The 26,594-nt window shown below is 41.8% G+C and overlaps 2 protein-coding genes across 2 annotated transcripts; one reads left to right on the top strand and one right to left on the bottom strand.

Moving 5' to 3' along the window:
• Positions 1–12,951: 12,951 nt before the first annotated feature.
• Positions 12,952–13,926, top strand: LOC127422007 (olfactory receptor 52K2-like). The gene has a single exon (XM_051665312.1). The coding sequence runs from the start codon at positions 12,952–12,954 to the stop codon at positions 13,924–13,926; it is 975 nt and encodes a 324-aa protein (XP_051521272.1).
• Positions 13,927–21,157: 7,231 nt separating this feature from the next.
• LOC127422013 (olfactory receptor 142-like) lies at positions 21,158–24,504 on the bottom strand (the record flags this gene model as incomplete). Its single annotated transcript, XM_051665319.1, has 2 exons — positions 23,597–24,504; positions 21,158–21,173 (listed from the first exon to the last, which is right to left on the bottom strand). Coding segments are annotated over exons 1-2 (924 nt in total), but the record flags the coding sequence as incomplete, so codon positions are not given.
• Between the last annotated feature and the right edge of the window lie 2,090 nt (positions 24,505–26,594).

The following is a 26,594-nucleotide window of genomic DNA, read 5'->3' as shown; positions in this document are numbered from 1 at the left end:
ATGCCAGGATCTTGTTTGTGGGTTTTAGCTCCGCCTTCAACACCATCATCCCAGTTCTGCTGCAGGACAAGCTCTCCCAGATGAGTGTACCTGACTCCACATGCAGGTGGATCACAGACTTCCTAACTGATAGGAGGCAGCACGTGAGTCTAGGAAAACATGTCTCAGACTCCTGGACCATCAGCATTGGTTTCCCTCAAGGCTGTGTTCTTTCCCCTCTACTTTTCTCCCTGTACACTAACAGCTGCACCTCCAGTCACCAGTCTGTCAAGCTCCTGAAGTTTGCAGATGACACCACCCTCATTGGGCTCATCTCTGGTGGGGATGAGTCTGCCTACAGGTGGGAGATTGATCATCTGGTAACCTGGTGCAGTCAGAACAACTTGGAGTTCAATGCTGTGAAGACAGTGGAGATGGTCGTAGATTTCAGGAAGAACCCAGGCCCACCCACCCCCATCATCCTGTGTGACTCTCCAGTTGACACTGTGGAATACTTCCGCTTCCTGGGAACCATCATCTCCCAGGACCTCAAGTGGGAGCTGAACATCAGCTCTCTAATTAAAAAAGCACAGCACAGGATGTACTTCCTGCAGCAGCTGAAGAAGTTCAACCTGCCGAAGACAATGATGGTGCACTTCTACACCTCCATCATTGAGTCCATCCTCACCTCCTCCATCACCATCTGGTATGCTGCTGCCACTGCCAAGGACAAAAGCAGACTGCAGCGTGTCATTCGTTCTGCTGAGAAGGTGATTGGTTGCAATCTGCCATCTATCCAGGACCTGTATGCCTCCAGGACTCTGAGGCGGGCAGAAAAGATTGTGGCCAACCCCTCCCACCCAAGACACAATCTCTTGAGACACTCCCCTCAGCAGGAGGCTATGGTCCATCAGGACCAAAACCTCATGCCACAGGAACAGTTTCTTCCTGTCTGCAGCAAGGCTTAGGACCCCACTGACACTGTCTCTTATCCCACCTCCATAGACACTACACGTTACATTAACATTTTCTGATCTATTGCACCTTTTATTATACTCTAACTGTGAACTTTTCTGTGAACTGTGAACAACTGTGAACAGTGAACTTTTGCACATTCTGTGGTTCATATTCTGCATATATTTTGCCCATCCCTGCACAACTGTACAGCTCCTTTATTAAAACCAGTCAGTTTACTTTTTCGCTATATATTGTATCTTAAATATAGTTTATTTTTTATCTTACTATGTTTATTGTTTTTTGTTATTGTATGAATCAAACACCAAGGCAAATTCCTTGTATGTGAAAACTTACCTGGCAATAAAGTCAATTCTGATTCTGATTTAACAGGTGGTGGTGCTATAGAGTGTGTCCTAGAGTCCCCAAATTTGAACAAATTTTGAAGGAAGTGAAAACGCTTAAACTGTAAATGACATAATCCAAGATTAGCAGTCACTGTAATGAGTTTTAATGTAAGAGGTCCATTGGAATCATCAGTAGGAGATTAATCAGATGCAAAAATAATTTTGTTTCTAGGAAAAATGGTTCAAAAGATATGCACAAAAGAAAAGTGCATTTTTAACCAGTGGTGGCACTATAGAATGTGTCCTAGAGACCCCAAATTTGGTATGGGGTCTATTAATGCCTACCCATATCAGTGTGTAAAATTGATACATTTTCCTTCCTGTGTTGTTCATAGGGCTGCCATAGACTCCCAGCCAGAATAATAATAAATATAGTTGCAAGCAGCAATGATGGGGCCAAGCACTGAAATGGCAAGCATTACACCATAGCAAGCACAAAATATTGCATCAATATGACATATAAAGCAAACCCACACTACTTTACGTCACCAAAAAAGTGACAGAAACAAAAGATTCACAGGTGTTAAAGAGACATACCAAGCTAAGAGTCAGCAGGTTCTGAATAAAAATGTATTCAAAATGGTGGTCTTGAACTGACAACCTTTTGATCTCCACAGTATACAGGGATGGCACACTGACCACTGGACCACTTTGCTTAAGTTTTACAGGTGATGTAGAGGCATACCAAGCTGAGTCAGCAGGTTTTGAATAATAAAAAAAAGTATTCAAAATGTTGGAGAGCCGAAATGGCTTATATCAAACCCAGCAGAAAGAAAGAAAAGATCAGTCATGATATTTTGAAATACTTCCAGATGCCCCAAGCTGGTCTCAAACTGGTAACATTTCAATCTCCACAGCACAGAGGTATGGCACATCGACTGCTGCACCACATTGCCACATGCTAAATAGACATACCAAGCTGAGAGTCAGCAGTTTTTGAACAAAAAAATAAAAAACATTTTGAAATTTCTCTCTGCCATTTCTTTGAAGACTTTTGTTTGAATTGAATAAATATTTTGACCACTATGTGGTGCTGTCTCCAAACTGCATAACAATTTTCTTTTGAATTCAACAATGCATTATTCTCCTCTTGATGATTCAAATGGACCTCATACACCTCAGGATGGTTTCAAATCTACGCCTTTCCATAGGTCAGTGTGCTATCCACTGCACCACACTGCCACAACATTTACAGCCAACAAAGGGACATACCAAGCTTAGAGGAATCATAGCCAAGCATAACAGTCACCATTATCAACTACGTTCTCATGTAACTTTTCAACAAAGATGAAAATCTAAATTTGATTTGAAGCCCAACAACTATTCAGTAAGCAAAATACAAAGATCTCTGTAACAACAGAAATGTTAACTGCATGATTTGTCAAGACAGGGATTTCAACCCACAACCTCAGATCTTTGACTAGACATTCTCGCACAGTGCCACTCAGTTGACATGTCTGACTGATGGCAAAGAGACATGGAAGGTTAGAGTAAGTACACAAATGTGGATTATCTTTTGAACTATAGGCGGCGATGTCTCAAAACTACTCAGGTATCCTCAGGACATGATGTAGATGATGCATTCTAAGTTTCTTTTGAATCTGACAATCCTTGTAAAAGATGCATAACTTTTTAATAGAATTAAATATGGCAGACAGTATGGTTGATGTGGGAAAAACTTATTTCGTTAAAATCCACATGACCTCAGGAATTCACAGACACCAACCTCATGATTTTAGGACATACAGTTCAAAAGTTATGGGAAAAAACAGCCATTTTTATAATTATATTATAAAATTCTGTGTATATTATAAATTCTGTGGCTTGGTCTGGAGAATATTTCAAGACATTGTTTGGACAAATCGGACAATGTTTGAAGAACGTGCAACTTTTAAACTCTAAACATCATAATCCAAGATGGTGGCCTTTGGAGCTTGGCCCCTAAAAATACTAATGAATACAATAGGGACTACAGCACCTTCAGTGCTTGGCCCCTAAATAAATAATGAAACACAAGATATGTCACAGGATCCTGACCACATGGACAAACTAAGAGGAATAGAGGAAGATAAAGAAAGTAACTGACCTAAACCCCAGCAATGCAGATGTTCTACAAGCTATCAAAGAAATGGACAAACCAATCACAAATAAAATAAATGGTTTTATGTCAGCATTCAAAGAAGTAATGGAGAAAGTGAAAGAGGCAGAAGAATGCATGTCCAGCATGGTAGATTAACCCTCCTATGGTATTCGGTAACTTTTAATCAAAATCCATTTTCTTATGTGGAGGCAGAGGCGTGGCCGCTTTCTCATTCCTAAACCGCATTACACTGGTGCCGAAACCTGGAATTGAGGAAGATACGTCATCGTGGAGTCCTTGCCATTGGCGGACATCATTAAGACCCTCACTGGCATCAACCAGACTCAACACCAGGCCCTCCTGGAGCTTCGAGTGGAACAGGAGCAATGTTTGAGGCGCTCCTACAAGCCCAGGCGGAGGACCGGCGGGTGTTCCAGAGCTTTCTGCCGCGTGGTCAGTGTTGGGCAAGCTACTCAAAAAATATAATAAGCTAAGCTACAAACTACTCAACAGAAAAATTAGTTAAGCTAAGCTAAAAGCTAAACTTCAGAGAAAGTAGCATGTTACACTACATGCCAAAAGTAGCTTGCTACATTTAAGGTATTTAATATTTTTTTCAAGCGCAGATGCACGGAGCATACATCATAGACAAAGCACCTAAAAGACGTATTCACATGACGTTTATCAAAGCCATGGTACAGTATATTACAGTTTAGTGCAATACAGTATACAAGTATACAGTAAGGTGCAATACGTACCGGTATGTGCATGTAAAAAAAACTAAAAACAGAGGAGTCATGTGACACTGGTTTACACTTACGTGCTCAAGCTGAAACCTCTGATGGGCCTGCGGACCGGGGACTCGATTTGAATGGTGCAGCGGATGAAATCCAGCATCAACTGTCCAACATGTTTGTGATGCTGATGAAGGTTGTTGCTGACTTGGTAGATCTCGCTGTAATACGTCGATCGATTATGCTGATGGAAACAAAATTCTCTGAGTTGGTTACAAGAGTGGCAGATGTTGAGAAACATCTGGTCATTGGCGATTATCTGGAGTCATCAGAGAGGGAATTATCTGATAATCCGCCAGCGACCAAAGTTGATTTGGAACACGTTCTTGAAAATAACTTTTACATCAACGGAAGATCGCCTTTGCACTGATGTTCCCGGAGTATAAATACTAAGGATGGCCACAAAATATTTTAATGCCCCAAACAAGCACTGTCCTTCATAAAAAACATTGGAGTGAGTAAGACATTTAGTGTTTCTTATGTGAGTGGATTGACTCGCTGTACTTACTCGGCTGTCTGAGGAAGCTGGGTGACATTTTTGTTTCTTTTTGTGTTGGTTCCACCTAGCGGCTTGAGTTTGTTTTGTGGAGTGGTACTCCTTCAAAAAACTTTTGCATTGACGGAAGATCGCTTTTACACTGAAATTCCCAGCCAGTGATTAGGATGACCGCAAAATATCTACATGCCTACAACAAGCGATGTATTTTATAGTGTTGATGGACTGAGGAAATCATGGTGTGTTTCTTATGTGACCTCTGAGTCAACTCGACTCGTTAAATATATACTTGATTGTCCGAGAACTGGGATGCCTGTTTTGTTTCTTTTTGTGTGGATGAACATACCTTCGGGACAGCTATGGATGAATCTGTTTGTTCTTTGTGCTTATGCCTTCTATTGGCTGGAGTTTGTTTTACAAAGTATTTTCTGTTATGTAATTGTGCCTCACAAAATTTGTATAGAAGCACTGGGCTTGAGCAATCCAATGGAAAAAAGTCCTTTGCCCACATGCTGTGTATGCCACTCTATCTAGATGATATCATCATCTATAGCAACGATTGGCAGTGGCACATCCAGCATCTGAGAGCTGTCCTGAGGTCACTGAGGTGAGCAGGACTCACAGCATTCCTCATTCCTGAACCGCATTACATCCTAATTTAATAAACTTTTCCTTTATCTGAGTAGTACCAGACTTGGTGACCTTTCCTCCATTTGCCATCTGAACATAAAAAAAAAAAAAAAAAAAAAAAAAAAATGGGCTTGATTCTATGCTTAACTAGTCGTAAAAAAAAAAAAAAAAAAAGTGACACCTTTGGTATTCGCAGTCAAAATTGACTGACCATTGAAAATGAATGCATACTGCATACACTACCCCGGACATACGGGTATAAAAGGAGCTGGTATGAAACCACTCATTCAGGTTTTATGCTGAGGAGCCGAGACAAGGTCCCAGCCATTTCAGTGGGTAGTTCAGCATTGTGGCAGGAGGGACACAACGTCTCGTTCCCTCCATCAGGGAACGGAGGTTACGCAAGTAACCAGGACGTTCCCTATCTGTCACTCACTTGACGTTGTGTCGATGTAGTGACACTAGGGGTCCCTATACGAAATGCCGCTACTGGCTGAACTGTGTTACGTGAACTGACGGTGTGTGACAAGTCGACTACCCAAAAGATAGAGACGGGCTAGCCCAGTCATGGCCTCTTATCCTCTTTTTTTTCCTCTCCCCCAAAACAATGAATTAACTGACTGGGGCTACCAGGTCTAGTCGGGGGGTGTAACTCCCAAGGGGAAGACACCGTGGAGACCACACCCCACCCAAAGGGGGGAGGGGGTATTTTGAGTGGAAATACGTCACATGGTCTTGCCGAGCTTTGTCGGAAGTATGTCATGTGGAGAAGTCCCATGGTAGGTCCTACCCTGCGGGGGAGGATTTTCTACAAGCATGGTGACTGGGGCAGAGGGGCCTCTGCCCAAGGAAAACGGAGTTTACCAACAGGGAATCGAATTAGCGGAAGATATAAGTTGCATAGGGTTACCTACGGGGAACCACCACATGTGGTAGTACAGGGCTTAGTTAGCATGTGTACTGAGCCAGCAGCGAGTTTCTCCGCAAACTCGTCTGCCACAGGGCTCGGAGGAAATCAACAAGGGAACACAGTTTGTGAACACTACTGGGAGTCAACGGCACACGTCTTCAGCTCAGGGGAGGTGAAAGGAGCTATGCGCAAGCTATACACCTGGCCAGCTGTCCCAGACTTACCTGGGTGTCACTACATGGGATGAAACCAGTTCCACCTGGAGATTGTAGAACCTCGCAAAGGTGCTGGGTGTTGCCCAGCCTGCTGCTCTGCAAATGTCTGTTAGAGAGGCACCACTGGTCAAGGCCCAGGAGGCCGCTACACCCCTGGTAGAATGGGCTTGTAGCCCTACCGGGGGCGGCACGTCCTGGGCGTGATATGCCATAGTTTTGGCGTCAATGAGCCAGTGGGCGATCCTCTGCTTGGAGACAGCGCTTCCTTTCCGCTGTCCACCAAAGCAGACAAAGAGCTGCTCAGAGACTCTAAATCTCTGCGTGCGATCAAAATAGATGCGTAAAACACGCACCAGACACAGCAACGTCAGGGCTGGGACCAACCTCACGTTGGGGGTCTGTCGCGAGGAGGTCCGAGAACCACGTCTGGGTGGGTCAGTAGGGTGCTACCAGGACAACCTGCTCCTCATCCTCCCTGACCTTGCACAGGGTCTGTGCAAGTAGGCTCACTGGGGGAAACGCATATTTGCGAAGTCCAGGGGGCCAACTGTGTGCCAGCGCGTCTATACCGAGAGGTGCCTTGGTCAGGGCATACCAGAGCGGGCAGTGGGAGGATTCTTGGGAGGCGGACAGGTCTACCTGTGCCTGCCCGAATCGACTCCAAATCAGCTGGACCACCTGAGGGTGGAGTCTCCACTCTCCCCTGAGGGTAACCTGCCGTGACAGCACATCTGCTGCAGTGTTGAGGTCGCCCGGGATGTGAGTGGCTCGCAGCGACTTGAGGTGCTACTGACTCCAGAAGAGGAGACGACGGGCAAGTTGTGACATACAACGGGAGCGCAGACCACCTTGACGGTTGACATATGCTACCATTGCCGTGTTGTCTGTCCGAACTAACACATGCTTACCCTGGATCAACGGCCGAAAGCTCCACAGGGAGAGCAGAATTGCCAGCAACTCGAGGCAGTTGATGTGCCAATGCAGCCGCGGGCCCGTCCATAAGCTGGCGGCTGTGTGCCCGTTGCATACAGCGCCCCAGCCTGTTTTGGAGGCGTCTGTCATAACCATGACATGCCTGGAGACCTGCTCTAGGGGAACGCCTGCCCGTAGAAACATGAGGTCGGTCCTAGGGCTGAAGAGGTGGTGACAGATCAGCGTGATGACCACGTGATGTGTCCTGCAGCACCATGCCCATCTCAGGACTCGAGTCTGAAGCCAGTGCTGAAGCGGTCTCATATGCATCAACCTGAGCGGAGTGGCCACCGCTGAGGATGCCATGTGCCCCAAGAGCCTCTGAAAGAGTTTCAGTGGAACCGCTGTTTTCTGTCTGAACGCCTTCAAACAGGTCAGCACCGACTGTGCATGCTCGTTCGTGAGGCGTGCCGTCAACGAGACTGAGTCCAACTCCAAACCAAGAAAAGATATGCTCTGAACCGTGAGGAGCTTGCTCTCTTCCCAGCTGACCCAAAGCCCTAGTCGGCTGAGGTGTGAGAGCACCAGGCCCCTGTATGCACGCAACACATCCTGAGAGTGAGCTAGGATTTGCCAATCATCGAGATAATTGAGGATGCGAATGCCCACTTCCCTTAATGGGGCAAGGGCTGCCTCTGTGACCTTTGTGAAGATGCGAGGGGACAAGGACAGGCCAAAAGGGAGGACCTTGTACTGATATGCCCGACCCTCGAATGCAAACTGCAGGAGGGGTCTGTGTCAAGGTAGAATCAAGACGTGGAAGTATGCGTTCTTCAGGTCTACCGCCGTGAACCAATCTTGATGCCGGACACTCGTCAAAATGCGTTTTGCATCAGCATCTTGAACGGGAGTCTGTGTAAAGCCTGGTTCAGTACTCGTAGGTCCAAGATTGGCAGCAACCCACCGCCATTTTTCCACTGCTGGAGCACCAAACCTGCCAAAATGGAATGGTGGATGGTGGTCGTGATGATGGCTATGCACACTGGGTATGCACAGCCACTTGGTAATGCGGAGAAATTAAATGAAAAGGCAACAAAAGATTCTCCTCCTGGCCCTCCACCAGGGGATGGAGTGGTCTGCTTACCAGCTCTAAGGAAGTGGGTTTCGTAGTCCCTGGGTCGCCTGTCTCAGGGGCGCTTCGAAGCCTTTTGTGGGCCCTTGGCAGCCGGCCGTGAGACGGGTGGCATCTGCTTCCTGCGGTGGGCTCCACGCCGGGGACAGGCTGAAGGGGCGGGCTGTGGCGGAGCCGGTGTAGTCACCGCAGGGGGACGCCCTTGGCGACGAGCAGGCAGTGTGCGGGATCTTGAGCCGCGCCGGGGCAGGATGTGCTAGATAGTCTCCGTCTGCTGCTTCACCATCGAGAACTGCTGGGCAAAGTCCTCGATGGTGTCGCCGAGTAGGCCAACCTGGGAAATGGGGGAAGCATGGAACCGTGCCTTGTCGGCCTCACCCATCTCGACCAGGTTGAGCCAAAGGTGGTGCTCCTGGACCACCAAGTTGGACATCGCCCACCCGAGAGACCGCACCTTGACCTTCATCGCCCGGAGAGCGAGGTCGGTCGCCAAGCGCAGCTCCTGCATCAAATCTGGGGCAGAACTACCCTCGTGAAGTTCCTTTAGCGCCTTGGCTTGGTGGACTTGCAGGAGAGCCATGGTGTGCAGGGCAGAGGCAGCTTGTCCAGCGGCACTGTAGACTTTGGCTGTCAGGGACGATGAAAACCTACAGGCCTTGGATGGGAGCTTTGGGCGCCCACGTCAGGTGGCGGCGCTCTGCGGGCATAGGTGTACCGCAAGCGCCTTATCCACTGGGGGAATCACCGAAGCTCCTTGGAATACCAGCTCCTTGCCGCCCTACCATCGAGGGTAGTGAGGGCGAGGAGCTGAAAGATCAGGTAGTAAAAGGTGCCTCCCATGACCTTATCAGCTCCTCGTGCACTTCCGGGAAGAAAGGAACTGGAGCGGGTTGTGGCTACTTTAAGCGGCGCCGCGAGCCCAGGAACCAATCATCAAGCCACGAGGGTTCAGGGGAGAGCGGAGGGTTCCACTCTAGCCCGACGTTCACAGCTGCCCAGGAAAGCATGTCCGTCATTTCCATGTCAGCCTGTGACTGGGTGACTGTACCCGAGGGGGGTAGCCCAGCTGAGGCTTCCGCGTCAGACTGGACGAACCCGCTCTCCAATGCTGCGCTCGAGAGCTCATCAGCTTCGCGGGCTCCGAACAAGAGGTCGAACTCGCCGTGAGATGAGCCGGCGTACTCATCCGGAAGCCCGATCGGGACAGACGAGCGTGCTGGGGAATGGGAGGTCCGTGGGGGGATACCCGGCGGAGGTGGTCCCATTGGGGTCCCCAAATCGCCCCCAGTGCTAGCCGCGCTGGCCTCATACCCATAGGTAAAAGGACCGAGGCTGGGAGCCGCTAGGGTGGCTTGCTTTCTTACGAAGGCAAGCCACGACCGCAACGTTGCCATGGTCATGTTCTCGTAATGAGTACATGATCCACGAATGCTGTCTCCGTGTGGGTCGTGCACAGACACGAAAGACAGCGATCGTGACCGTCTGAAGTTGGGAGATAACGACCGCAACCAGGAATAACACACAAATGGAAAGGCATCTTTAAAAAGATGCGTCTTTAAAAAGACACCCCGTGTGTGCCGCTCGTTTAGAGGAATATACTCTTTAATAAAAATATACTCTCTTATTTCTGCCGAAGCGCCCAGGGGCGTTCTCTACAGTGAACCAGTGCAGAGGAGGGAGAAGCCGCTGAAATGCGCCATCAGATCCAGCAGAGGTGAATGAACAGTCAGCTCAGTAAACATCGACCATTTGGCTCCGAAGAGAAAATCTGAATGAGTGGTTGCATACCAGCTCCTTTTATACCCATACGTCCGGGGGAGTGGTATGCAAATACCACTCGCCAATTTTCATTGGCCTTTTATCAAAGACCAGTGGTGTCTCGGGCTCCCAAGAGTGACCCCTAGACACAACTTCGAGTGAGTGACAGATAGGGAACCAGGGCATCAATAAGTTGAGCTCTACTGCCATCTTTTGGTCATTTTTGACATTATAAGTCATCTGTTGTTTTCCAGCTGATGACAGAAATCTGACACACTCACTCACTCACACACACACATTCAAACACATGCACACACTTACAGTGACGGCACCGCATAAGTGGCCCGCAAGCACAAGTAGGTATATCTGCAGACTTGAGACCTCCAAATGGGGGCGGATTCTCCAATAGAGTGTGGGTTTACTCCAGGAGGGGGCATGGTTATGTGCAATGCCTGCATCTTTATACTTCTCCGTAGTCTTATTACAAATACCATTGTTAAAACTATGGATACTATGGAAGAACTATGGTATATTTTCATAATTTTTATGGACCAAGCTATATCAGTTTTCCATCTGTGTAAAATCTGTGCTCTTGTAATGCTCTCTGATTGCAGGAAAATGTAAGTGATTTAGCTTGCCTTTAGAAATGGCAAGAGATGACTGTACAGTAGTTTAATCAGTAGGAGCCTGATGAAAGGAATCTGTAAAGGAGACCATATTTAGTCATACTCTCAGAGTATTTAAATTTAGCCCTATAAAAATGAGGTGTTCATTTTTTCTCACAGATGTTAATCTGCTAATTGATAATGTCATAATTTACATCTGCATCCCAACCTCAAAATCAATGCTTTACTTTCAAATGTTTATCTCAATGCAGAAAATATGCAAAAATATTGGTAATTGCATGGGTGCTACCAAAGCAGGTTCTGGTGCCACATTTTCAACCGGTCCTTTAAGGGCACAAATAAACCCTGATGTGGCCCAGGCTGAAATTGAGTTTGACACCCCTGTTTTAAGCTATTCCTCCACCAACGCACCAGTCCGATGTTGTGGGCTCATGGACGCACACACAACAGCACCGCTGCTAAAAATTCCGAGGAGATACACTGTATGCCATATGCCCACCTATCTTTTTAAGGATATATATACACACACTACCAGTCAAAAGTTTTGAAACACTTATTCGTTCTTTATTATATATTTTTTTCTTCACATTTTAGAATAATAGTAAAGTCATTAAAACTATGGAATAACATAAATGGAACTATGGGAATTATGTTGTGACTAAACAAAATCCAAAATAAATCAAAACTGTGTTATATTTTAGCATCTTCAAAGTAGTCACCCTTTGCCTAGAATTTTCAGAAATGTACTTTTGACGTTTTCTCAACCAACTTCTTGAAGTATCACCCTGGGATGCTTTTTAAACAGTATTGAAGGAGTTCCCATCTATATGCTGGGCACTTATTGGCTGCTTTTCTTTATTATTTGGTCCAAGTCATCAATTTCAAAAACTTTTTTTTTATTTTTATTAAATTTTAGATTTATAATGAAATAAATGAATATGGTGGCACATTTATATTTTTGTCTACAAAACTAATTTCAAACATTTAAGCATACGCTTTCAGAGCAAAAGATTTTTAAGATTTCGGTCAAGTGTTTCAAAACTTTTGACCGGTAGTGTATATATATATATATATATATATATATATATATATATATATATATATACATACACTGTGTACAATACATTAAAAATAAGTTGTATAAAAATTAAACAAAAAATAAATAAAAATAAGAAAAACAAAGTCATAACATTTTAAAAATATGTTGTTCTTGCTATTATTATATGATTATTAAGAGATCGAATAATACAGGATAATAACTAGAAAGATTTAAAATCTGAGTGAAGAATCAATAAATTTGTTCATTTAAATAAAGTATTTATAGTATGTACAATATAATGCTGATGCGCCGCCAGAGCTAGAGTCATCATAATTTATGCTGTAAATGTATTCTGTTGCTAAACATGAACATACAGTATTTATGCATTTAAATACAAGTTATTCTGTAACACTTTACAATAAGCTTCCATTTGTTAACATTAGTTAACATGAGCTAACACTGAACAATACTTTTCAGCATTTATTAATCTTGGTTAATATTAATTTCAACATACTATAGTAATACATAAACATTTTTAAAATCAAAAGTTGTATACTCACACACACACACAAAAACATCTTTATAATTTTTAACCTTTAAACATTTATTCCGCCTCTTCAATCAGTTTTTTTTTTTTTTTTTACGTTTTAAAATCTATGGTGGGAGGGCTTTTGCACATGAAATCCAATGGAAGTGGGTCTTTTAGCACATGAAGTAGTATAAAGCTATACAAGAGCTTAGTATCTCAGAAGACAGGAGAGCCTGGATACTGTAGGTATTTGGGTATTTTAGAATGTACTTACTGTAACTCACTATTCATTTATTTTGTATTATTTTCATCCAAGCTGTCAGGGAATACACAAATATAATCCTAAATATACAAATTCATTCAGTTTACCTTATAATGTTGTATAATTATGCCTTTGCATGCCTAATGAATTTTTATACCAAAAGTGACTTGAAACATCTGTATTTTCTTTTCAACAGAAGAAAAAAAAAAAAAAAAGATTCTGCCAAGTATGAACATCACTCTGATTTTTACCAGTTATGGACCTCCTGGTGCACTTAATTATGGAGTTTTTGTAATCTCTCTTGTGGTCTTTCTTACAACTGTTTTTGCAAATGTAACATTAATGCTGGTGATCTACTTAGACACAACTCTTCATAAGCCAATGTACATATTTTTATTTAACCTGGCAATTAATGGACTAATTGGATCCTCTGCTGTGCTTCCTAAAATAATGGAAAATCTTGTTTCTGATATGAAAGATATTCTGTATACTGACTGTATTCTGCAAGTATTTTTCATTAATGTTTATGGAACATGTGCTTATGCAATATTGACAGTTATGGCATATGATAGATATGTTTCAATTTGCAAGCCTCTACAGTATTACAATATCATGACACCAGGTAAAATTAGAATTCTGCTATTCATTGTATACTTTTCCCCTGTCTGCTCCCTAGCTGTGCAGGTGTATCTTACTTCAAGGCTGCCTATGTGTAGGTATACAATAAACAAATTGTTTTGTGACAATTTGGCAGTTGTTAATCTCTCCTGTGTCAAAAGTACCTGGGGAGACTTGTATGGCATAAGTCTGGTACTTGTCTTTGTAGTTTTACCTCTAATACTTGTCATTCTATCATATATCAAAATATTATGTGTTTCTTTGAAAGCATCAGTAAGTGCCCAGAAGAAAGCTCTGAAAACATGCACTCCCCACTTGATTACTTTTATTAATTTTTCATTGGCCACTTTGTTTTCCGTGATATATAATCGGTTTAATTTCAGTCTTTCAAAAGAAGTTAATGTGTTTATGTCAATACATTTTATCCTGATCCCTCCACTTTTGCATCCTCTTATTTATGGGATTAGAACAAAGGAGATTGGAAATAGCCTCACAAAAATGTTACGAAGAAAAATAGTTGCTCTTGGTTTTAATGTAAGAACTGAACATAGCCATAATGATGCAGTGTTTATTTGTACTAAATAAAGGTCTTTATTAACTGTATTGATCTCTGAATAGGCACACAAGTAGATGTCCTATTTTACATTTGGACAATGTTTCAGGTCCTTAGAGAGAGGCTCTCTCTGTATGTTTCTGTAGCTGACATTTACACAACCATTGTATGCTAAATACTTTTAAATCAATGCAAATATTTAAATCCACCAAATATCTATTTTGAATCATTGTGGAGAGAATGTACATATTGTGTGCTTGCTCTCATATAAATTAGATAATGTATACAAATACAAACACTAAAACAAAGTGATCTTCCTTGATTTATGAAGACTTTTTATGAAGTTTTATAAAATTGGATTGTCTTCTGTAAATTGAAACATTTAAACTGTTATTTGGTAGAAGGTTTAGAAGAAAAGGTGGTTACACCATGAATACACAAACCATAAGGAAAATGTCAGAAAATTCACTTCGGATATGCTATCCTTGCTTAAACTGTATTGACCTTTATCAAATAAAGCACACTTTACTGGAGCAATACATTTTTCTGCTCATTTAAAAGTAAAATAGATAATAAAATTGAATGTTTAATTCCATGACCAGATAACTCTTTTGTAAATGTCTTTTTGAAGGACTGAGACTCTGAGCTCTACATTCCTTGTTAACCTAATTTGTTCCAGCAGAATATATTATAATGTGTACAATATTCTTACATAATTGATACAAATTAAAAATATATACACGTTGCAAACGTGGTACAATACATAGAGTTGCATAGATTGTTACGCCGGGTTCACACATCCTCCATAAGCGGGGCGTGAGTGAGGCGCGACTCACACTTGCAGTGGGAAAGGTGTAATCTGTTAATATGGGTGCCGAAATGAAAACGCTGCTCATGCATCACTCATGCATCACTGATGCCCCACACATGGAGGATGTGTAAACCCTGGCATTAGCCTGGATTCTGATAAAAACAGATGTGATGGACTAAGACTTCAAATAACAGAGGAGCTGGGGGTGAAGGAGAGTGTAGATTTTGCAAGCAATAGAAATGCAGCTGAAGAGTATAGAAGGGTGGAAAAAAATAAGATTCTTTTGGATTTTACAGAGTTTTCCAAATGAAAATAAACAAAATCACATAATGTAGGAGGGGCCAAACCATTTAAAATTTTATACGCAACATTCAGATTTGAGAAAAGCAAAAAATTCTCAAAGCTCAAAAGACAATGTTTTTCCAGTATCCTAAAATGATTATGTTGAGCTGGCTTTTTATCCAGAACTAAGGTTTGTTTGTACAAGGATTCTAGTTGTTTAATCACTGTATCTCCAGCCTGCCCCAGCATGTAATACAATAAGACATGTGGGAAAGTATCGTGGCATGCATAAATGTCTTGGCTACATCCACAGAAAGACAGTTTCTAATTTGTCTAAAATTTGCCAAGTTATATTTAATGGTTTTCATCATTTTCTTGACATCCTTCTTAAAATTAAGTTTTGGATCCATTATTACACTAAGATATTTAAATTCAGTAACTATATCAATCTTAACACCTTTAATGAAAATGCCAGCATTAGGAGGCTGCACATTGGTTTTGGAAAAGAACATACCTAATGTTCAAGCTAAGACATGATTGATCAAGCCACTGTGTGATCCTTTCCATAGCAATTGTTAGCTTCTCAGCCGCTAGCTCAGCTGTTTTTGCATGTGTGTATACAACAGGGTCATCGGCATACATCTGCAATTCTGTCCCTTGACACTGTTGTGATAGGTCATTAAAGAGGCCCTATTATGCTTTTTGGGATTTTACCTTTCCTTTAGTGTGTAGTATAGCTGTTTGTGCATGTAAAAGGTCTGCAAAGTTTCAAAGGACAAAGTCCATGCAAAAGAGTTATTCTCTCCCACAGACAACACTGCTCAAGAACTACAAGAAATGGCTGGATTGTAGTCCAGCCATTTCTTCTGTAAAGTATCTACGTCACAATGTAACACATTTGCATAATGCCTGCCTAAGGGCAAATTTGGGCCACCCTCAAACAAATGTAGTCATAGCAGAGGCCAGAATGAGTTGGGATAGTGTTGTCGCCATGTCGAGAAGATGCTGTTCTCTTCACTGCAAAAGCAAAACCTCTTTGGACTTCCAAAGGCAGACAAACTGAAGAATCAGTGGTTAAAATGTATTTGATTTATTTAGCAGTACAACCATAACCAATGCTGGATTTTCAAGAAGGTTACTCCTGAAAGATGGTGCAGTTCCCACTTTGTTGGGACAATCTGGCATTTCAGGATCACAATCTGCAAGTGTGCTTGATTATTTGTGGATTTATCTGCTACCGAGAGTTCAAAAGTGGAGTTTTGTGTTGTAGCTCCAGTGTACACCCAGTACACAGCTGTAGGCCTCTACTAACCTGCTAGCTAATGTTATTGTGCTGAAATGGTTTTGCTAATCAGCTGCGGGCCCACTTTTACCCACAAATGTGTAGAATTATGCAAATTGTTTGTCGTTCTTACTATCATGAATAGTGATCAAGTGTGGAGATTTTTACGTCCGCAATCCACGGTAGTGCTTGGCTAACTTATATGTAATGTTATTGTTTTGGTAAGGATTTACTATTCAGCTGTGGGCCGGCTTTTACCTAAAACTGTGTAACAAAATGGTCGATCTCAAGAGTCTTATATAATTATAATTACAAGCTTTAATATTACGGCAGCTATACACGGTAGTCCACGCATAACTTGCTCACTAACTCTCTAATACTGCCGGTAATGTCCAACCGAGAGTAAGCCTCTGGTCTCCGTTCATAGCTCTGGCGAAAAAAGTTCAGCTACACCCATTCCAGCAAAAGATGATTAACTTAGATGCACTATGTGTCTTTTACTTGAAGCTTTGTTAGGTTCACAATAATCAACAGTGTACTTTTAAGAAAACTACAAAATTAAAACTTACCACTGTGAAACGTCCTGCACAAATCGTGCTTGCGAAGGTGGTTCAGGTCGATCGGCTTGTTCTTCCAAACTTTCATTATCACACTCAGACTGGGACGGCAAAAACTGACACCATTGTTACCATAGTTACAATAGTGTTTACAGCTGTTAAGGAAGCCTGAAACTCAGTTATGGTAAAGGGTGTTACATTTCCTTCGCATGCTCTACGCGGTTGACCAATCACAACAGACTAGGCCAGCTGACCAATCAGAGCAGACTGGGCTTTTCAGAAAGGGGGGCTTTAAAGAGAATGGACCTAAATCAGAGTGTTTGAGCCAGAGGATGAAAATAGGTTTAGCAGAAATGTACAGTATGAGAAAAATAATGTGTTATTTGAACATTAAAGCATGTAAATCATGAACCTGTAAATTAGCATAATATGGGCTCTTTAATATACAGACTAAATAATAGGGGGCCTAACAACGATCCGTGAGGTACACCCATTGTGCACTTCATTTTGCTGGACCATGCAGCTTTAACTTTAACACATTGCGTTCTATTAGATAAATATGAATACATCCACGCCAGTGCTTTAGATTAAAAATGAAACTTTGAACATCGTAACTGTATCAAATGCTTTATGCAGGTCTAAAAATATAGCACCAACTACTCCTTTGTCAAGCCTAGATTTTATTTGCTCTATCAGGTGTAAGGTAGCTGTTTCAGTGGAATGATTTGTTCTTAAGCCAAACTGCATATGATGTAAACCAAAATTGCTTGTATAAGTTGTCAGTTGACAACTTTCTCAGCAACCTTTGAAAGTACTGGCCATATGCTTATGGGTCTATAGTTACTGGCCTCATGGTGGTCTCCACATTTAAATATAGGGGTGACAATTGCTTGTTTCTAGTCACTAGGAAAAGTACTATATTTAAGCGATAGATTAATTAGATGAGTAATAGTGGGAGTTAAAATATCTTTGTGTTTTTTAACAAGCATTGTATCAAGTTGAAGTATCTCTGCATTTAGAGTTTCTTAAGGAGCTGATGACTTTGTTCACTTGCATCTTGTTGGTCATAACCAGGTCAAAACCTTGACCTCCGGCATCATTAGGAACAATATCCAGTTCCCTTTCTGTAAATTTGTTTCCTAGCTCATGAACAGACTCAAAATTGTTAAAAATAGCAGCAATGGAAACATTATCTTCAAATAATTTCCCCTGAGCTTTGAGCTGTAAATCTCCTAAAAACAAAATGTGATTCCCTCCTTGTAAGTTTATTATTATTTTTCCAAATTAATTTACTATTACCTAATGCCTCATTCATTACATGAAGATAAAAACAAGATTTAGCTACTCTAAGTTCTTTAATAACTTTATTTCTCAAGCCTTTATAAATCAACATATGTGTCTCTTCCAGACTTAATAGCTTTCCATAATGCTCAATCTCTATTCTTCATCAATTTCCATAAGTTTTCATTAAACCAGGGTAAATTACTTTTGTTCTTAATTTTTTTCTGAACCCTTACAGTAAATATTTCCCTTACAGAGTTAATTCTACAAATAAATATGTTACAGCCAAACTCCAGATCATCAGAGGAAAGTATTTCATCCCATTTCAAACTAGTCATTTCATTGTCAAATCAGAATCAGAATCAGCTTTATTGCCAAGTATGCTTACACAAACAAGGAATTTGTCTTGACGACAGGAGCTTCCAGTGTACAACAATACAAAAACAGCAGCAAGACATAGATAAGAATAAAAAATAAAAAATAATTACACACATACGTAAAGACACACACATACATACATACACACATACACATGGGTAGTGCAAATCTAATACAATCTGTTATGTACAGTGCAAATGAATTTTTTATTTTTTATTTTATTTTTTTTCAGAGGAATGAAATGGCAGAAGAGGTTGGATGTGTTGGATAAATATAAAAAAGACTAAACTGTGTATTGCACATAGTTATTGCTCAATGGGGCAATTTAACTGTTCATGAGATGGATAGCCTGAGGGAAAAAACTGTTCCTGTGCCTGACGGTTGTGGTGCTCAGAGCTCTGAAGCATCAGCCAGAAGGCAACAGTTCAAAAAGGTAGTGGGCAGGGTGAGTGGGGTCCAGAGTGATTTTTCCAGCCTTTTTCCTCACTCTGGATGTATAGTTCTTGAAGGGGGGCAGAGGGAAACCAATAATCCTCTCAGAAGTCCGAACTGTCCTTTGTAGTCTTTTGATGTCTGATTTCGTAGCTGAACCAAACCAGACAGTTATTGAAGTGCAGAGGACAGACTCAATGACTGCTGAGTAGAACTGTATCAGCAGCGCCTGTGGCAGGTTGAATTTCCTCAGCTGGCGAAGGAAGTACAACCTCTGCTGGGCCTTTTTCACAGTGGAGTCAATGTGGGTCTCCCACTTCAGGTCCTATGAGATGGTAGTGCCCAGGAACATGAATGACTCCACCGCTGCCACAGTGCTGTTTTGAATGTTGAGGGGGGTCAGTGTTGGGGTGTTTCTCCTAAAGTCCACAGTGATCTCCACCATTTTGAGCATGTTCAGCTCAAGGTTGTTTCGACTGCATCAGACAGCCAGCTGTTCAACCTCCCTTCTGTATGCAGACTCATCATCAGCTTGGATGAGGCCGATGACAGTGGTGTCATCTGAAAACTTCAGGAGCTTGACAGAGGGGTCCTTGGCGATGCAGTCATTGGTGTAGAGGGAGAAGAGTAGTGGGGAGAGAACACATCCCTGGGGGCACCAGTGCTGATTGTACAGGTGCTAGAAGTGAGTTTCTCCTGTCTCACAAGCTGCTGCCTGTCCTTCAGAAAGCTGGTAATCCACTGACAGATAGACATGGGAACAGAGTGTAATTGTTGGTGTAATTTATACTGGAGTATAGCTGGGATGATGGTGTTGAAAGCTGAACTGAAGTCCACAAAAAGGATCCTTGCATATGTCCCTGGTCTGTCCAGATGTTGCAGGATATGATGCAATCCAGTGTTGACTGCATCATCCACAGACCTGTTTGCTCGATAAGCAAATGGAAGGGGATCTAGAAAGGGTCCAGTGATGTTCTTCAGGTGGGCCAACACCAGTCTCTCAAATTATTTCATGACCACAGACATCAGGGCGACAGGTCTGTAGTCCTGTGATTTTTGGTTTCTTTGGGACAGAAATAATGATTGAGTGTTTGAAGCAGCATGGGACTTCACACTGCTCCAGTGATCTATTGAAGATCTGTGTGAAGATGGGGCCAGCTGGTTAGCACAGGATCAAAGACACGCTGGTGAGACGCCATCTGGGCCTGAAGATTTCCTCATCTTTTTTTTCCAAAAGACGTGGCTCACATCATCTTCACAGATCTTAAGTGCAGGTTGAGTAGCAGGAGGGGGGAGGAGGGGGGTTGCAGAAGGTGTTGGTGTTTGTGTGAATTGAAGGTCAGAGTGGGTGTGGGGTGTGAGATTGGGCCTTTCAAATCTGCAGTAGAACACATTCAGGTCGTCAGCCAGTTGTTGGTTCCCTACAGGGTTGGGGGTAGGAGTCCTGTAATTTGTGAGTTGTTTCATGCCACTCCACACTTATGCAGGGCCGTTAGCTGAAAACTTGTTTTTCAGCTTCTCAGAGTTTCTTCTTTTAGCCACTCTGATCTCCTTGTTCAGTGTGTTCCTGCCCTGATTGTACAAGACTTTATCCCCACCCCTGTTAGCATCCTCTTTGGCCTGACAAAGCTGCCTGAGCTCTGCTGTAAACCACGGTTTGTCATTGTTGAACTTTAAATAAGTCCTAGTAGGAATGCACATATCCTCACAGAAACTGATATATGCTGTAACAGTATCTGTGAGCTCATCCAGGTCAGTGGCTGCAGCCTCAAAAACACTCCAATCCCTGCATTCGAAGCAGGCTTGTAGTTCCCCGCTCTGCTTCATTGGTCCATCTCTTTACAGTCCTTACTGCTGGCTTGGTTTATTTTAATTTCTGCCTGTAGGTTGGAAGAAGATGAACCAGACAGTGATCAGAGAGTCCCAAAGCTGCTCTAGGGACAGAGCGATATGCATCCTTTATTGTTGTGTAGAAATGATCCAGTATGTTCCTGTCTCTGGTTGGACATGTGATGTGCTGTTTGTATTTGGGCAGTTCACGTGTGAGATTTGCTTTGTTTAAATCCCCAAGAATAATAATAACTGAGTCCGGGTATTGTTGTTCTGTGTCTGTGATTTGATCAGCCAGCTGTTGCAGCGCTGTGTTCAAACACGAGTGTAAAGCTGAGGAGGGCGGGGCCGGGCTGGAATGAGACACACCCGGTCCCCAATCAGCCTGATGGGGCGCGCAAGGGATAAAGGCGGCCGGGGATGACAGTTCGAGAGAGAGAGAATTACAGACAGATGCTTCAGACAGGGGGCTGTGGGCCATACTCTCGCAGGTGGTGGAGGGGGAGGTGCGCCCGGTGCTGTACATTAGCCGTAAGCTCTCGTTAAGGGAAACTAAATACAGCACCGTGGAAAAGGAGTGTCTCGCCATCAAGTGGGCAGTCCTCACTCTCCGATACTACCTGCTGGGGCGGGCCTTCACCCTCTGCTCAGATCACGCCCCACTCCAGTGGCTCCACCGCATGAAAGATACTAACGCCCGGATCACCCGTTGGTATCTGGCTCTTCAGCCGTTTAAGTTCAAGGTGGTCCACAGACCGGGGGCGCAGATGGCTGTCGCCGACTTCCTTTCTAGGAATGGGGGGGGAGTGGTAGGCAGGCCGGATGCCGCCCCAGCCTGAGTCGGGCGGTGGGGATATGTGGCAGCAGGGGCGTGGTCAAGCATCTCTCCGGAGAGAGAAAGCGGTAAGGGCGCTTACACCTGAGCTAAATTATGTCTAACACCTGCCTCTAATTTCAGTGAGCACGGGGAGAGCGGCATAAATAGAGCGACACAACACTCAGTCGAGAGAGAGACTGGATACGACAGAGCCGAGCAAGGATTTTCTAATAGTGAGAGTTTATTTGTGGAAGCAGTGTGTGTTAGTGTTGAGTTAGTGCATAAAGGTAAACTGTAAAGTGGTGTCGAGGAAGAGGGGAAATAAAGCCTCACCTGAAGAAGAAAAACTGCTTCAGGCACAGGAACAGTTTGGCGCAATATACATACTCACCAGAATAAACGAGGAAAACTCCCACAGCAAGTAGAAAGGCTTACAGTTAATAAAGAGCGCTTCCAAATTAGGACAGCATATCCTCTTTAACACTGGTACATCTGTACACCAACTTTCACTGATGTAAAAGCATGTTCCACCGCCTCTCGTTTTCCCTGTTAACTCCGCGATGCGATCCGCTCAGAACAGCTGGAAGCCCGGCAGATGTAACGCGCTGTCCGGAAAGGCTTTACTCAGCCAGGTTTCTATGAAGCACAAGGCAGCAGAGGTTGGATAGTCCTTGTTTGTGTGGGTGAGGAGATGTAGTTTGTCCGTTTTGTTAGGAAGAGAGCGGAGATTCGCTAAGTGAATACTCGGCAGCGCTGTTCGAAATCCGTGCCGACGGAGTTAATTGTGCAATTTAAACATATATACATATATATATATATATATATATATATATATATATATATATATATATATATATATATATATAATTTTTATTTTTATATATTTAATTAATTCAAATAAATATAATCTTATCGTACTATTTTATCTCTGTTTGATTTAGAAAGGGCAGATCTCATAGATAAAATTAACTGTTATTTGTATTCTTCGGTAGAAATTAGCACTACAAAAATCGATGACAGCTTTATCTAATCAATGCTGGTAAGTTACCATGGTATAAGCAAAATAATCGATGGCTAGGTGTGTGTTATTTTAATGCAGAAGTGAATCTCTTCGGGTGGTTCTTTGCCTCAACGTGTTGATTTAAAATCAGTTAACACACACCTATTCAATTTTCCCCTACTTATTTGCACGTTTCAACCATCTAGGTTGCAGGGAAATATGAAATATTGCACTCTCCTGGGAGTTCCACTAACCTCAAAGCCAAATAATTTGCATTTTATTTATAAATTACATTAACCAAGAATAATAAATACTGTAAATATTGTACATTGTTAATTCCTGAAACCTAAAGTGTTAACTAATGTAGTATACAACCATGTTTTGCTGCTGACATGTAATATGCAATGGCACAACTGATAAGATGTACATTTTGCATACTTTCTGTATGGTGTGTGTGTGTGTGTGTGTGTGTGTGTTTGTACATTTGATAAAGTTGTATAGGCATCACTTTTAAATGTCACTTTTCATAAACTGCCCATTTAAAAAAAAAAAAAAAAAAAAAAATGTGGATTAGTTACTCTTAGATTTAACATTTAAAATAAGAAACATGTGTAAAACATTTAAAACTGAAAATATTTTTTTGTAATTGTTACACTTTTTTAATTTTGATTAAATTCAGTAAAGAATTATGAGAAGCTAAGGGAGAATATAGAAGTATACTGCCTAATTTAAACAGTTTTTCTCCAAATTTAGTAAAAGATTAAAGAAAGGAATAAAAGCGAGTTAAAGTGGCCATTCAAGAGACATAGATTATATTTTAATATTATATAAAATATATTAAAAGTGAGTTACACTATTTCCATTAGACAGTGTTATCTGTGCAAATACAAACAGATTTGTTCTGTAAAGATCAGCAGATTTACTATAAATATGCACTTTAAAATATTTAGTGTATTCCTTTTCCCTTTAGATGACAATGAACAACATTCTTATTGTGATAGAGGCTGTATCCAAACTGAACGATATATACATTTTTTGATTGCCCTTTTTATCTTAGAAAGTCTCATACCATACATGATAGGATTGACAAGTGGTGGACAAATTAGGAAATATGTTGAGAGAATTACACGTAGTATAGGAGGCATGGGCACCTTATCAAACCTGCTTTGGATAATCTCAAATGAACATCCAACAGAAAAATTTAGTAATGAGACAAAGTGTGGAGCACATGTGCTTACAGCTTTTTGTGTAGTTTCTCTTGTGGACTTTAAGCAAACTCTTAAAATCTTTGTATATGAGAACAAAATTAAACCCAAAGGAGCAACAATGGTTAACGTGGTACCGATTATGCCAGCGATGCTGTTTGCTGTTGTTTCTGAGCATGAAAGTTTCACAAGCATATAATTGTCACAATATACTTTGTCCAGTACATTTCCACACAGCTGGAGCTGTACATTCACAGATAAAGTGAGGGAGAATTTGATAATTGATATTGACCACGCTAGTGCGATCAATGTAACAATCCTAGTTGGAGACATTATTCTGTGATATTCCAAAGGGTAACAGATGGCAACATACCTGTCATAAGACATTACTGCTAAATTAGAAAATTCTACTGATCCATATGTGTACAGAGCAAATATCTGAACATGACAAAGGGTGAGTGCAACTTCTGGGGGCTTGGACAGTAACATATTGCTTAAAAGTGATGGGAATACAGCAATGCTGCCATATAGTTCATTCACAGACAAACTGCACAAAAAAACATACATAGGTTTGTGCAAGGACCTCTCTCTACATATTACCCCAATTAGCAATTGGTTTGCAACTAAGACTGCAACAAACAATAAGGTCAAAATAGTGAAACAGAAATACTTAATGTTTCCTATTTCAATGTAACCAGACAATATAATGGTTGTAAAGTGTGTTGAATTACCCATGGATGCCAGATATTAACAAACAAAAAAAAAAAAAAAAAAAAATGATCAGCCGGTTAACCACATGTAGGTGTAAACAGTTTGATTCACAAAAGTTGAACGCTTCAAATTAGTACCTGTGAATGAAGAGAAATTAAATCATTAATAAAACAGCATGTGCATGGCATTAGATACCATTCACTAAAAATGAGATGTTTTGAAGATCTTACATCAGTAAAGGATAGCAGATTTTCAACTGAAACAAAGTTTAACCCTATATTAAAAGTATGAATGGAATCAAAACAGCAATCATTTAAAACCCTTTATCAATAAAAACACACGTTACCCTACCACCATAAAATACTACCACTTGCAAATAACAGTATCATCTTAAAGGACAAATTGAATACCTGATTTATGTTAATGCTCTTGTGAAAAGAGTTGAATTGTGTTGTGCTGGTAAAGCTTCTGAATTAATAAGACAAGACAGAGTCACATGGCAATTTTGACGTAGAATTTACTGATCGCTCCAGGGGCCCAAAAAGGGTGTATCCAACACATGCAATGGTTAGGGATGCCACATGAAGGAGGGGGTGAAAATGATCTAAACCTAACACTACAAATTACCACAAGCACAATTTTAAACAATAATAGTTTGAAATAACAGACAGGATGTTGATTTAACTCTTTAATTAAGTGCAATAAATTTGATGAAAAATAACATAAAAAAATGAACGCAATTAATCATGCCCCCGACCCATACATAATTTCTATATTAAGGAATGAATCTACAATCGGAGCAGTTCGGCCTTGATGTACCACCTTAATGTTTTAGCAAATCTGTAGGAGTAGGGGGCAGTCATCACTCCAGCTGTACAAGCAACATGCCTCATCAAACCAACAAGCAGACAGCATTCAGCCTTATAGACAGACTCTTACACAAATCCTTATTCTTTCACAGACTAATTTTATTAAAATTAAACATTTGAACATGCACACAAACATGCACACTCTCAAATTGTAGAAATAAAGAAAGTTATGTTGAAACAGACATATAGTTTGAACTAGAAAGCACCATAATTTGTAACCTCTACAAACATGTACCATGGAAATCATATTTTCTGCCAAAAAATAAATAAAACTAAATAAAAAATACAGTTATTGTTAATAATAATAATAATAATAATAATAATTATACAAAAAAAATAAAAAAATAACTGGTGGTAGGAAAAGATTCTGAAAGCTTTTACACAGTTTGAAGTTGATACCAATTTAAAGATTTAAAGTAGGCCTTGTCACAATATTTGCAGTTATTATGGTATTTATGGTTACCATGGTAAATGGTTCATACATTTGTGAATAATAGCTTTGACAGAACAGATAATATCAGTGTAACACAGCTCACAAACAGAAGGGAAGGAGAACACAGGGAAGCAGGTTTTTCCAGGCTCAGGTAGGACTTTTAATCGGCCACTTCAATGCTTTACAACTTCACAAATTCGTCAGCTTCACAGGCACATAGTAACTTAAACACATCAGCTTCACAATCATAACAGATTAAATGTAGCAGCTTCAGGAGCACCGTGGCCTTCCTTGTGCCAGACTCTCTCTCTCTCTCTCTGCTGGTGGCGTGGCTGCTTATATGCCGCTCTCCCCATGCTCACTGGAATTAGAAACAGGTGTTAAATATAATCTAGCTCAGGTGCAAGCGCCCTTACCACTTTCTTTCTCTCCGGACGGACGCTTGACCACGCCCCCGCTGCCACATATCCCCACCACCCGACTCAGGCCGGGGAGACATCCGGGCTGTCTACCACTCCCCCCCCATTTCTGGAAAGGATGGTCTGTGGACCACCTTGAACTTAAATGGCTGAAGAGCCAGATATCAACAGGTGATCCGCGCGTTGGTATCCTTCATGCGGTGGAGCCATTGGAGTGGGCCGTGATCTGAGCAGAGGGTGAAGGCCCGCCCTAACAGGTAGTACCGGAGAGTGAGGACCACCCACTTGATGGCGAGACACACTTTTTCTATAGTGCTGTACTTAGTCTCCCTCAGCGAGAGCTTGCAGCTAATGTACAGCACCGTGCGCTCCTCCCCCTCTACCACCTGCGAG

This window comes from Myxocyprinus asiaticus, chromosome 31 (assembly GCF_019703515.2).
Source record: "Myxocyprinus asiaticus isolate MX2 ecotype Aquarium Trade chromosome 31, UBuf_Myxa_2, whole genome shotgun sequence".
Taxonomy (NCBI): Eukaryota; Metazoa; Chordata; class Actinopteri; order Cypriniformes; family Catostomidae; genus Myxocyprinus; species Myxocyprinus asiaticus.
This window is presented reverse-complemented; position numbering and strand designations above follow the sequence as displayed.